This window comes from Rhinopithecus roxellana, chromosome 1 (assembly GCF_007565055.1).
Source record: "Rhinopithecus roxellana isolate Shanxi Qingling chromosome 1, ASM756505v1, whole genome shotgun sequence".
Taxonomy (NCBI): Eukaryota; Metazoa; Chordata; class Mammalia; order Primates; family Cercopithecidae; genus Rhinopithecus; species Rhinopithecus roxellana.
The window spans coordinates 34,343,651-34,357,318 of record NC_044549.1 but is presented as its reverse complement, the minus strand read 5'-3'; the positions used below and the strand labels follow the sequence as shown (position 1 = coordinate 34,357,318).

Here is a 13,668-nt window from a genome sequence, read left to right as displayed (position 1 = left end):
GGATTATAATTTGTTAATAAATTGTGAAGTTAGTGAGTTGCTGCCAACATTTAAAAAATAGAATAGAAATTTACAAGAAAATATCAGTGGTTCTCATGGAGCAAGGTTAATTAAAACTTTTATTTTGTATACACACACACAAGTATATATGTATATATGTGTAAATATGTATATTTGCATATATGTAAATATCGTGGGTCACAATTGTATTTCTTTGATTGCATTCAAGTATTTGAAAGCCAGTAATTATTGTCATAGCCCCATCTAGTGGTACTTAAGGATATTAGTGCTGAAGGATTTTAGGAAGGTAGCCTATGGTTATTTCATGCTCCAGGCCTTTTTATAGTCTTTTCCTTTGTGATTTGAAAAGTAAATATATGTTTATCTGAATAATAATACTTGTCATTTAACACGTGTCTAGATTCTTTCTGATCAATACCAGATGCAAGATGTATTGGAGAAATCTGATCATCTAATAGCTGCAGCAAAAGAGCTGTTTCCTCGTAGGCGCACAGGTATTCGATTCAAACAAAAGCTTCTCTTTTTTATTAACTATAGCCCACGACTATTTGGAAGAATTTAAAATCCTTTCTTAGGCATCATATTATTTGTATTACAAGTATTATAGGGTGGATTTACAAGGGTTGTTAGGGTTAGAGTCATTATAATCTGTTTCCTTTCCACTAAGAATATTAACTACTTGTGTTACAAATAATTCAGCTAAGGAAAAGTAAATTGTTTTAATCTACTAAAATATCTTATGGTGTAAAGTACAGGATTTTGTAATTTTAAAATGTGACTTGAGTAAAGCTTAATTTGAAACTTAAAGCAACTTCAGTCTCTATAAAAGGAACTTTGCCTCTTGTCAGATATATGCGTTATTTATTTTAATGTGTGTGTAGTTCATTGTTTATCTTAATCTTCTAGAAACATCATTAATTTTTTTGTGTAAGGTTGGAATTCCAGCTTGGCAATTTATTAGTGTTACTCTGGGCTGGTTACTTAATGTCTGTGAGTTTCAGTTTACTGATCTGTAAAATAGTAATAGTACTTACAGGGTTTTATGAGAGTAAAATAAGTTAATATATGTAAGTACGTTTAGAACAGTGCCTGGCATATAGTAAGCACTACATTAATGTGAGCTGCTGTTTAAGATTTTCATATGATGATGCAAACCAATGGCAGTATGTAGCTTGTGAAGTCAATTTAATTAAATGAAACAAATCATCACAACTTCTTTTCCTTTTGCAGGGTTTCCAAATATAACAGTGGCTCCTGATTCCTCTCAGGGTCCCATTGTGGTAAATCAAGACCCTATCACCCAATCTATCTTTAATGAGTCTGTCATAGAACCTCAGGTAATGTGTTCTACTCACAGCTATAACACTCATGCTGAAAGGAAGTTTAAGTTGATATAGGCCTTGTAAATATTTTAAAAGTTTAAATATCAACAAGTGCTAGTTGTGGTTGCTAGATTTGCTGTTACTTAAGTGTATTGCACTTTCTGTGAGTAATGTTTGTACCAAACAACACTGGATAATAATAGCTAACATTTATTGAGTGCTTACCTAGTAGGTGTATATACTGTTGTTATCCCCATTTGGCAGATGAAGAAATTGAAGCTGAGAAAATTTAAGTGACTTGGCCAAGATCACATAGTTTGCATCAGAGATGGGATTCAAATCTAGGCCACGTGGCTCCACAAGACTGCCACCATCAATCATTATGGAAACAGCGGGGAGTCTTTCCACTTGGAGTCAGGTGGATCTACTTACTAGCTGTTTGATCTTGAGCTGATTTCTTAAAATATCTGGGTGAGCTCAGAATGTGTTTTGCTTCTATGTTTTTTGTTAAATGGGACTAGAATGTACCTGATATCGTTGTTACATGGATCAGGTGAGATAAGTTAGGTAAAGTTCCTGGTGTAATACCAGGAACATAGTACTTCATAAATGTTAGTCTCTCTTAATGTATTAGGATTTTTAAAAAATAGCTTCCCAAGAAACTTGCAATTTATCAACTAGTTACATGGGAGAATTGTATTACACTAGTAAAACATTAGTTAGCTGTATTCTAACCTAATGGGAATTCTTAATTAATGAAAATGTTTAGAATTTTGAGATAGTAAACTTTTTAAAAAGCCTATGAATAATTTAATACTAAAATAAAACAATTTATGCATGACTAGGACTCAGTATCTATTTAATGAAATTTCCTAAGTTATAGTTTCTGTGAAAAAAGAAAAGAATCATCAATTAGAGGGATAGTCCTAGGGAGTTGCAAGGTCCAGAATCATAAAAGATATGTTAATTATATTGTTTCATACTTCCAAAGGCAATTAGGTAAAATGTTACACATATTTTAAATAGCCCAAAACCTTTTGTCATATTTCCAGGCAAAAACCATTTATGTTTTGGCACTTAATGAGAAGTTAGCTTTCAGATAGTTGGAAATTTAATCACCCTAGAATGTCTTATTGCTGTAGTATGTTCAACTGAAGATTTTACTTTGATTTAAATAAATCATATAGTGAAGTGTGCCCTATTTATTTCAGTCACACTTTAAGCACTTTTTCAGTTAATTGGAGCCTGGAAACAAGTACACGATGTATCCCAGCAACATGGAATAAAACAGTCACATTTTATTCTGTTGAAGAGTCCATTCTCACACCTGAGCCTATTACTGTTAATACAGCAGTAGAATTTCAAATTAATGTTACTGATACAACTAATTTACCTACCTGGTTTAAGTTCTTTATCAATTTACAGCTGATAGCAGATGAAAAACAGTGATGTGAGCCTCTCAAAGCAGAGGTAGCAGAGAAAAATGGCGGTGAGGGAGGAGAGAGAGGACACCTGGATAGATAAGCAGAGGACCACTATACATCAGAAGGGAAATTTGGTGTTGCTGTAGATAATCTTGAGTCACCAAGAAAAAATGAAATTATAACTGAATTACTTAAGTTCTCTGGGTCCTAGTTTCTTCATCCATATAGGAATTAGTGAGACTAAACCTACTCACTTATTCATCATGTAATATTTTGGATCATGCACTAGATGCTAAGATACATAGATGATTAAGGCATGTCTCTGTCATTGGATTAGGGAAGTAGCAGGAGTTGAGGTAGGACCTAGGTCCTGAAGGACTAAGGACTGGAAAGTAAAAGTAGAGCCACTGAAGGATTTTAAAGAGTGGAGTATGATGAGATCCAGTATAGTGTGGAAGATGGATTGGGGAGGGACAAGACTGGAGAGGGTCTGGTTAGAAGACTTAGGTGGGCATCTTAGTGAGAAGTGGTGAGGGCCTGACCCAAAGCCGTGCCAATAGGGAAGGAAATAGAGGAGAACAGGGATAGACTTCAGTGTGGTTAAAATGAGGTAGAGTTGGCAGGATTGGGTGGCTGACAGGACAGGACAGGTGAGAAAGAAGGATAACTCCTCATTTGCTGGCTTGTGAGTAGATGGTGACGCTCTTCATGGTCTTAGGTAATATTGGCAGGAACAGAATTTCTGGAAGAATGGTAGGAAGGGTTAGAAAGCTGTTCAGCCTGGGCCTATTGAGTAGGGATATCTTTTTTTTTTTCTTTTTTGAGAAAGGTTCTTGCTGTGTCACCCAGGCTGGAATGCGGTGGCACAGTCATGACTCACTGCAGCCTTTACCTCCTGGGCTCAAGCAATCCTCCTGCCTCAGCCTCTTGAATAGCTGAGACCACAGGTGCACGCCACCACACCTGCCTAATTTTTGTATTTTTGGTATAGACGGGGTTTTGCCATGTTGCCCAAGCTGGTCTCAAACTCCTGGGCTCACGTGATTCTCCTGCCTTGGCCTCTTAAAATGCTGGGATTACAGGAATGAGCCACTGTGCCTGGCCAGAATAGGAATCTCTTATAGGCAGTTGAATATGAATGTCTAGGGCTTAGGACAGATCTGGGTGTGAAGATAGAGGTTTGGAAATTAATAGCATTTCGTTTGTAATTACAGCTTTGGAATTAGATAAAAACATTCAGAAAGTGGATCAGATGAGGGGAGAAAAGGTTGATATAGGCCTTGTGGTAAATATTTTAAAAGTTTAAATATCAACAAATGCTAGTTGTGGTTGCTAGATTTGCTCTTACTTAACTGTATTGCACTTATGTGAATACCGTTTGTACCAAACAAGGTAAGAATAGATAATAACAGCTAAAATTTATTGAGTGCTTACCTAGTAGGTGTGATGTGACTTGAGTCACATCAGATATAAGGAAAGCGTAGAAAAATAAGATCAGTAAAGGAGATTGGGAAGGAAGGGCCAGAAGAGTAGGAGAAAATCTAAGAAAATACGGTATTATGGGAATTAAAAGAAATGTGTATCAAGTAGATTTTTTTTTTTAAATTTTGGAGACAGGGTCTCGCTGTGTTGTCCAGGTTGGAATGCAGTGGCACGATCACAACTCACTGCAGCCTCGACCTTCCTGGGCTCAGGTTATTCTCCCTCCTCAGCCTCCTGAATTGCTGAGACTACAGGTGTGGGCTACCTCACTTGGCTAATTTTTAAATTTTTTTTGTAGAGACATGGTTTCCGCCATGTTATTCAGGCTGGTCTTCAACATTCGGGCTCAAGTGATCCACCCGCCTTGGCCTCCCAAAGTGCCAAAGTTTTAGGCATGAGCCACTACACCTGGCCAAGTGAATTTTAAAGGAAAGAAATGAGTGGTCAGAAAAGTAAGGGAAGGCAAAGGCAGAAATATCCATTTGATTTAGGAATGAGTGTGTTGAGGTTGACCTTGTAGAGAGCAGTTTGAGTGAAGCAATAGGGCAGAAGCAAAGTTGCAGGGCATAGGTGGTGAGTGAGGAGGGTGGAACAACTCTTTTAAGAAGTTTGGTGGTAGAAGAAAGAAGATATATATAGCTTAAGGTAAGTATAGGGTCAGGTTAAGATGGGACAGGCTTGCTCACATTTGAATGCTGGTGAACTGAAGCCACTACAGAGAGAGATGTTGAAAATGTTCGAGAGATAGGATAATTGATAGGAGTGGAAGGATGTGAGAGGATTTGTGTTCTACAACATGTGGAAGGCTTAGGAGGAGGGACTTCTCTTCTGTTATGACAGAAAAAAAGAAAAGAAAGTTTGAATATATATCTAATCAACTTGTGCTATTTTTATTGTTGTGTTGAGACAGGCTCTTAATGATGTAGATGGTGAAGAAGAAGGAACTATTAATAGCCAGTCAGGAGAAAGTGAGAATGAGAATGAGTTGGATAACTCTCTAAACTCTCAGTCTAACACAAATACTGACAGGTATGTGTATATGGCATAAATACTACAACTCGTAGCTTTTTTCCATGGCCATTTCAATGTTTGCTTATTGCATCGTTTTTTATTAAATGGAAGTTTATTTTTATTTAAAAATTTGTTTATTTTGATATTTCAAAATAATTTGCTGGGATAATATAAAAAGGTTTTATATACTCTTTACTCAGATTCATCAATTACTAACATTTTCCACATTTCTTTTATCATTTTATCTCCTTTTCTGAGTATGCACACACATGCATGCATGTACATGTGCACCCATCATCACCTGAGTAATACACATTGTACCCAATATGCAGTTTTTTTATCCCCCACCTACCTTCCACCCTCCGCCTTCTGAGTCTCCAAAGTCTGTTTTATCACTCTCTATGCCTTTGTATACCCATAGCTTAGCTCCTTAGCAAGTAAGAACACGTGGTATTTGGTTTTCCATTCCTCAGTTACTTCTCTTGGAATAATGGTCTCCAGCTCCAACCAAACTGCTCCAAAATACATAATTATTATTATTATTTGTGTGTGTGTGTATGTGTGGCTGAGCAGTATTCCATGGTGTGTCTATACCACATTTTCTTTATCCACTCATTGGTTGTTGGGCACTTAGGTTGGTTCCATATTTTTGCAGTTGACTAACGCACATTTTTAAAGAACTATTTGGAAGTAAGTTGCATGCTTCGTGTTCCTTTATCCCTAAATACTTCAGTGTGTGGTTCCCAAGAAAAAGAGCATTCATTCAGATAAAATCACAGTACAATGATCACAATCAGGAAATTACATTGATTTAACACTATTATCTAATCCATAGACCTTATTTCGATTTCTCCAGTTGTTCCAATAATATTTATTTTGTTTTTTTGGATGATTAAAGAACTAATCGTAATCACTTATTATATTTAGTTTTCATGTCTTTTCATTTAAAAAAAAAACCTGGAATCTTCTAAAATCTAATCTTAGTGTTTCTTTGCCTTTTATGACATTTTTATAGTTTTGAAGAAGTACAGGGCAGTTATTTTACAGAATTCCCTCTAACTTGACTTTGTCTTATAATTTCTTCATTATTAGACTCAGCTTACTTATGCGTTTTGAGCAGGAATACCCCTAAAGTGATGCTAAGTCCTCAGTGCGTAATATCAAGAGGCAGTGATACCTTGGTTTAATTATTGGTGCTGTTCACTTTCATTGTTTGGTTACAGTGATGTCTGCCATGTTCCTTCAATGGATTATACTGTTTTTTCTTTTATTTATTTTGATGTTTATTTGTCACATACTTGGGAGCTTCTTCAAGTGATTCCGGTGTCCTTTTAACATATCTTCTTTAACATTTAATTTCTGGCACAACATAGCTCTTATTGTACTTTCTCTTCTCCGGAATCAACCATTTCTTCAAGAATCCTTAACTCATTTTATTAAAGAAGTGTGTTTAGAAACCAAGCTCTAAGTATTAGATGTGTTTATTGCACTTGGCAGTTATTGTTTTTAGACCAACAGATACATATATATCCACACATACATATATATACCTATTGTCATATGTATATGAACATATCTATGTTAGTATCTAGTTTTCTGTCTATTTAGCTATAAATCATGAATTTACAGTGATACTTCCAAGTCCAATTTAACACTATTGGTTTTATCTTGGTCCTCTCTTATTCCATATTTGTATCACTCTTCTTTAACACTGAGCAGCATGTCTCCAAACATTACACAAGTATATTTATTCATATTCAAACCTGCAATACATAGAAAGTAGTTTTGGAATTGCTGCGCCCATACTAATGCAAAAGTAACCTGCTAAGTAGGGTTGAAGATTGTTTGCAAATTTCTAAAAGGTTATTGTATTATGTGAAATATAATTAGGTTCATTTGTTTCTATTTGTATTCAATTTTAGGTTTTTACCTCTCTTTTTGACAAAATTATACAAAAAGCTGTTTTTAGGGTAGTGTCACCATCCCCTATCCCTTCTAACTAGTTCCTGTCTACACTTACCCTTGTAGGTAATCAGTTTCCTTAGTTTTTAAATTTATTCTTTCTGTGTTTCTTTTTATAAATGTAAGCAGATAAATATATATATCCTTATTTTCTCTTCTTTCTTATATAAAAGGTAACGTACTATATTTGCTTTTATTTTACTTTATTTTAATTGACAATAACTGTGCATATTCATGGGGTACATAGATGTTTTGATACATATAATGTATAGTGATCAGGTTGGGGTAATTAACATATCCATCTATATTGGCTTTTACCACTTAATAATATATCCTGGAAATCTCCCCATAGCTGTTTATAAGTTTACAGATATATTTTTTCTTCATTTTTATAATAAAATGAAACAGTTGCATAGTACTAAATTGTGTGAATTGTTTATTTGACCATTCTCATATATATGGTAATTTAGGTTATTTTCAGTATTTTATTTTATTTTTCATTTTTTGAGATGGAGTCTCATTCTGTTGCCCAGGCTGGAGTGCAGTGTCACCATCTTGACTCACTGCAACCTCCACATCCCAGGTTCAAGTGATTCTCTTGCCTCAGCCTCCCAAGTAACTGAATTACAGGCATGCGCCACCAGGCCTGGCTAACTTTGTATTTTTATTAGAGACTGCATTGTTTGGCTCCCACTTAAAAGCGGGACATGCGGTGTTTTTGTCTTTCTGTTTCTGCATTAGTTTGCTGAGGATAACGGCATCCAGCTCCATCCATGTCCCTGCAAAAGACATGATTTCATTCCTTTTTATGGCTGCATAGTATTCCATGTTTTATTATTAAATTAACTAGAGAGAACTGGCATCTTTATGATATTGAATTTTGCTATCCAAGAACATAGTATATTTCTCCATTTGTTAAAAGGTCCGCTGCTTTCTTTAGAGCCGTCAGGCATAGACATTTAAGTCTGCTGAAGCTGAGCCCACAGCTGCCCCTTCCCCCAGGTACTCTGTCCCAGGGAGATGGGGGTTTTATTTTTAAGTCCTTGACTGGGGCTGCTGCCTTTTTTTCAGACATGTCCTGCCCATTGAGGAGAAATCGTGGCAGTCTGGCCGCAGCGGCCTTGCTGAGCTGCAGTGGGCTCCACCCAGTTTAAACTTCCTGGTGGCTTTGTTTACACTGTGAGTGTAAAACCACCTACTCAAGCCTCAGCAATGGTGGACTCCCCTTCCCCCACCAAGCTCAAGCGTCCCAAGTCTATCTCAGATTGCTGCTGTGCTGGCAGCGAGAATTTCAAGCCAGTGGATCTTAGTTTGCTGGGCTCCAGGGGGGTGGGATCCGCTGAGCCAGACCACTTGGCTCCCTGGCTTCAGCCCCCTTTCCAGGGGAGTGAACAGTTCTGTCTCGCTGGCATTCTAGGCGCCACTGGGGTATGGAAAAAATAAACAAACAAAAAACACTCCTGCAGCTAGTTCGGTGTCTGCCCAAATAGCCCCCCAGTTTTGTGCTTGAAAGCCAGGACCCTGCTGGGGTGGGCATTGGAGGGAATCTCTTGGTCTGCGGGTTGCGAAGACTGTGGGAAAAGTGCAGTATGTGGGCCAGAGTGCAAGTTTCCTTAGGCTCAGTCCCTCATGGCTTCCCTTGGGTAGGGGAGACTTTAACACCTTATGGTCAATATTAGACAGATCAATGAGACAGAAAATTAACAAGGATATTCAGGACTTGAACTCAACTCTGGACCAAGCAGACTTAATAGACATCTATAGAACTCTCCACCCCAAATCAACAGAATATACATTGTTCTCTTACTTCATTGCACTTATTCTAAAATTGACCACATAATTGGAATTAAAACACTCCTCAGCAAATGCAAAAGAACGGAAATCATAACAAACAGTCTCTCAGACCACAGTGCAATCAAATTAGAAATCAGGATTAAGAAACTCACTCAAAACTGCACAACTACATGAAATCTGAACAACCTGCTTCCGAATGACTACTGGGTGCATAACTAAATGAAGGCAGAACTAAAGATGTTCTTTGAAACCAGTGAGAGCAATGACACATCATACCAGAATCTCTGGGACACATTTAAAGCAGTGTGTAGAGGGAAATTTATAGCACTAAATGCCCACAAGAGAAAGCAGGAAAGATCTAAAATTGACACTCTAACATCACAATTAAAAGAACTAGAGAGGCAAGAGCAAACACATTCAAAAGCTAGCAGAAGGCAAGAAATAACTAAGATCAGAGCAGAACTGAAGGAGATAGAGACACAAAAAACCCTCCAAAAAATCAATGAATCCAGGAGTTGGTTTTTTGAAAAGATCAACAAAATTGACAGACCGCTAGCAAGACTAATAAAGAAGAAAAGAGAGAGGAATCAAATAGATGCAATAAAAAATGATAAAGGGGATATCACCACTGACCCCACAGAAATACAAACAACCATCAGAGAATACTATAAACGCCTCTACGCAAATCAACTAGAAAATCTAGAAGAAATGGATAATTTCCTGGACACTTACACTCTCCCAAGACTAAACCAGGAAGAAGTTGAATCCCTGAATAGACCAATAGCAGGCTCTGAAATTGAGGCAACAATTAATAGCCTACCCACCAAAAAAAGTCCAGGACCAGATGGATTCACAGCTGAATTCTACCAGAGGTACAAGGAGGAGCTGGTACCATTCCTTCTGAAACTATTCCAATCAATAGAAAAAGAGGGAATCCTCCCTAACTCATTTTATGAGGCCAACATCATCCTGATACCAAAGCCTGGCAGAGACACAACAAAAAAAGAGAATTTTAGACCAATATCCCCGATGAACATCGATGCAAAAATTCTCAGTAAAATACTGGCAAACCGGATTCAGCAGCACATCAAAAAGCTTATCCACCATGATCAAGTGGGCTTCATCCCTGGGATGCAAGGCTGGTTCAACATTCGCAAATCAATAAATGTAATCCAGCATATAAACAGAACCAAAGACAAGAACCACATGATTATCTCAATAGATGCCGAAAAGGCTTTTGACAAAATTCAACAGCCCTTCATGCTAAAAACGCTCAATAAATTTGGTATTGATGGAATGTACCTCAAAATAATAAGAGCTATTTATGACAAACCCACAGCTAATATCATTCTGAATGGGCAAAAACTGGAAAAATTCCCTTTGAAAACTGGCACAAGAGAGGGATGCCCTCTCTCACCACTCCTATTCAACATAGTGTTGGAAGTTCTGGCTAGGGCAATCAGGCAAGAGAAAGAAATCAAGGGTATCCAGTTAGGAAAAGAAGAAGTCAAATTGTCCCTGTTTGCAGATGACATGATTGTATATTTAGAAAACCCCATTGTCTCAGCCCGAAATCTCCTTAAGCTGATAAGCAACTTCAGCAAAGTCTCAGGATACAAAATTAATGTGCAAAAATCACAAGCATTCTTATACACCAGTAACAGACAAGCAGAGAGCCAAATCAGGAATGAACTTCCATTCACAATTGCTTCAAAGAGAATAAAATACCTAGGAATCCACCTTACAAGGGATGTAAAGGACCTCTTCAAGGAGAACTACAAACCACTGCTCAGCGAAATAAAAGAGGACACAAATGGAAGAACATACCATGCTCATGGATAGGAAGAATCAATATCGTGAAAATGGCCATACTGCCCAAGGTTATTTATAGATTCAATGCCATCCCCATCAAGCTACCAATGAGTTTCTTCACATAATTGGAAAAAACTGCTTTAAAGTTCATATGGAACCAAAAAAGAGCCCGCATTGCCAAGACAATCCTAAGTCAAAAGGACAAAGCTGGAGGCGTCACGCTACCTGACTTCAAACTATACTACAAGGCTACAGTAACCAAAACAGCATGGTACTGGTACCAAAACAGAGCTATAGACCAATGGAACAGAACAGAGTCCTCAGAAATAATACCACACATCTACAGCTATCTGATCTTTGACAAACCTGAGAGAAACAAGAAATGGGGAAAGGATTCCCTATTTAATAAATGGTGCTGGGAAAATTGGCTAGCCATAAGTAGAAAGCTGAAACTGGATCCTTTCCTTACCCCTTATACGAAGATTAATTCAAGATGGATTAGAGACTTAAATGTTAGACCTAATACCATAAAAACCCTAGAAGAAAATCTAGGTAGTACCATTCAGGACATAGGCATGGGCAAGGACTTCATGTCTAAAACACCAAAAGCAATGGCAGCAAAAGCCAAAATTGACAAATGGGATCTAATTAAACTAAAGAGCTTTTGCACAGCAAAAGAAACTACCATCAGAGTGAACAGGCAACCTACAGAATGGGAGAAAATTTTTGCAACCTACTCATCTGACAAAGGGCTAATATCCAGAATCTACAAAGAACTCAAACAAATATACAAGAAGAAAACAAACAACCCCATCCAAAAGTGGGCAAAGGATATGAACAGACATTTCTCAAAAGAAGACATTCATACAGCCAACAGACACATGAAAAAATGCTCATCATCACTCGCCATCAGAGAAATGCAAATCAAAACCACAATGAGATACCATCTCACACCAGTTAGAATGGCAATCATTAAGAAGTCAGGAAACAACAGGTGTTGGAGAGGATGTGGAGAAATAGGAACACTTTTACACTGTTGGTGGGATTGTAAACTAGTTCAACCATTATGGAAAACAGTATGGCAATTCCTCAAGGATCTAGAACTAGATGTACCATATGACCCAGCCATCCCACTACTGGGTATATACCCAAAGGATTATAAATTATTCTACTACAAAGACACATGCACACGTATGTTTATTGCGGCACTATTCACAATAGCAAAGACTTGGAATCAACCCAAATGTCCATCTGTGACAGACTGGATTAAGAAAATGTGGCACATATACACCATGGAATATTATGCAGCCATAAAAAAGGATGAGTTTGCGTCCTTTGTAGGGACATGGATGCAGCTGGAAACCATCATTCTTAGCAAACTATCACAAGAAGAGAAAACCAAACACCGCATGTTCTCACTCATAGGTGGGAACTGAACAATGAGATCACTTGGACTCGGGACGGGGAACATCACACACTGGGGCCTATCATGGGGAGGGGGGAGGAGGGAGGGATTGCATTGGGGAGTTATACATGATATAAATGATGAATTGATGGGTGCTGACGAGTTGATGGGTGCAGCACACCAACATGGCATAAGTATACATATGTAACAAACCTGCACGTTATGCACATGGACCCTAGAACTATAAAGTATAATAAAAAAAAAAAAAAAAAAAACACTCCTCAGCAAATGCAAAAGAACGGAAATCATAACAAACAGTCTCTCAGACCACAGTGCAATCAAATTAGAAATCAGGATTAAGAAACTCACTCAAAACTGCACAACTACATGAAATCTGAACAACCTGCTCCCGAATGACTACTGGGTGCATAACTAAATGAAGGCAGAACTAAAGATGTTCTTTGAAACCAGTGAGAGCAATGACACATCATACCAGAATCTCTGGGACACATTTAAAGCAGTGTGTAGAGGGAAATTTATAGCACTAAATGCCCACAAGAGAAAGCAGGAAAGATCTAAAATCGACATCCTAACATCACAATTAAAAGAACTAGAGAAGCAAGAGCAAACACATTCAAAAGTTAGCAGAAGACAAGAAATAACTAAGATCAGAGCAGAACTGAAGGAGATAGAGACATGAAAAGCCCTTCAAAAAAATCAGTGAATGCAGCAACTGGTGTTTTGAAAAGATCAACAAAATAGACTGGTAGCCAGACTAATAAAGAAGAAAAGAGAGAAGAATCAAATATACACAATAAAAAAATGATAAAAGGAATATCACCACTGATCCCACAGAAATACAAACTACCATCAGAGAATATGCAATAAACTATGCATATAAACTAGAAAATCTAGAAGAAATGGATAAATTCCTGGACATATACACCTTCCCAAGTCTAAATCAGGAAGAAATCGAATCCCTGAATAGACCAATAACAAGTTCTGAAATTGAGGCAGTAATTAATAGCCTACCAACCAAAAAAAGTCCAGGACCAGGCGGATTCACAGCTGAATTCTACAGAGGTACAAAGAGAAGCTGGTACCACTCCTTCTGAAACTATTCCAAACAATAGAAAAAGAGAGAATCCTCCCTAACTCATTTTATGAGGCCAGCATCATCCTGATACCAAAGCCTGGCAGAGACACAACAAAAAAAGAAAATTTCAGGCCAATATCCCTGATGAACATTGATGCAAAAATTCTCAAAAAAATACTGGCAAGTGGAATCCAGCAGCACATCAAAAAGCTTATCCACCACCATCAAGTTGGCTTCATCCCTGGGATGGAAGGCTGGTTCAACATATGCAAATCAATAAATGTAATCCAGCATATAAACAGAACCAAAGACAAAAACCACATGATTATCTCAATACAT

General features: G+C 37.5%; 1 protein-coding gene across 3 annotated transcripts in view; it reads left to right on the top strand.

The window, feature by feature from the left end:
• Positions 1-13,668, top strand: part of SPICE1 (spindle and centriole associated protein 1) — a 76,044-nt gene that overhangs the window by 27,323 nt on the left and 35,053 nt on the right. For all 3 annotated transcript variants that reach the window (XM_010361025.2, XM_030941138.1, XM_010361026.2), the window contains exons 5-7: positions 422-515; positions 1,252-1,358; positions 5,160-5,278. In XM_010361025.2, coding sequence (XP_010359327.1) covers positions 422-515; positions 1,252-1,358; positions 5,160-5,278 — 320 coding nt within the window. The remainder of the gene's footprint in view (positions 1-421; positions 516-1,251; positions 1,359-5,159; positions 5,279-13,668) is intronic.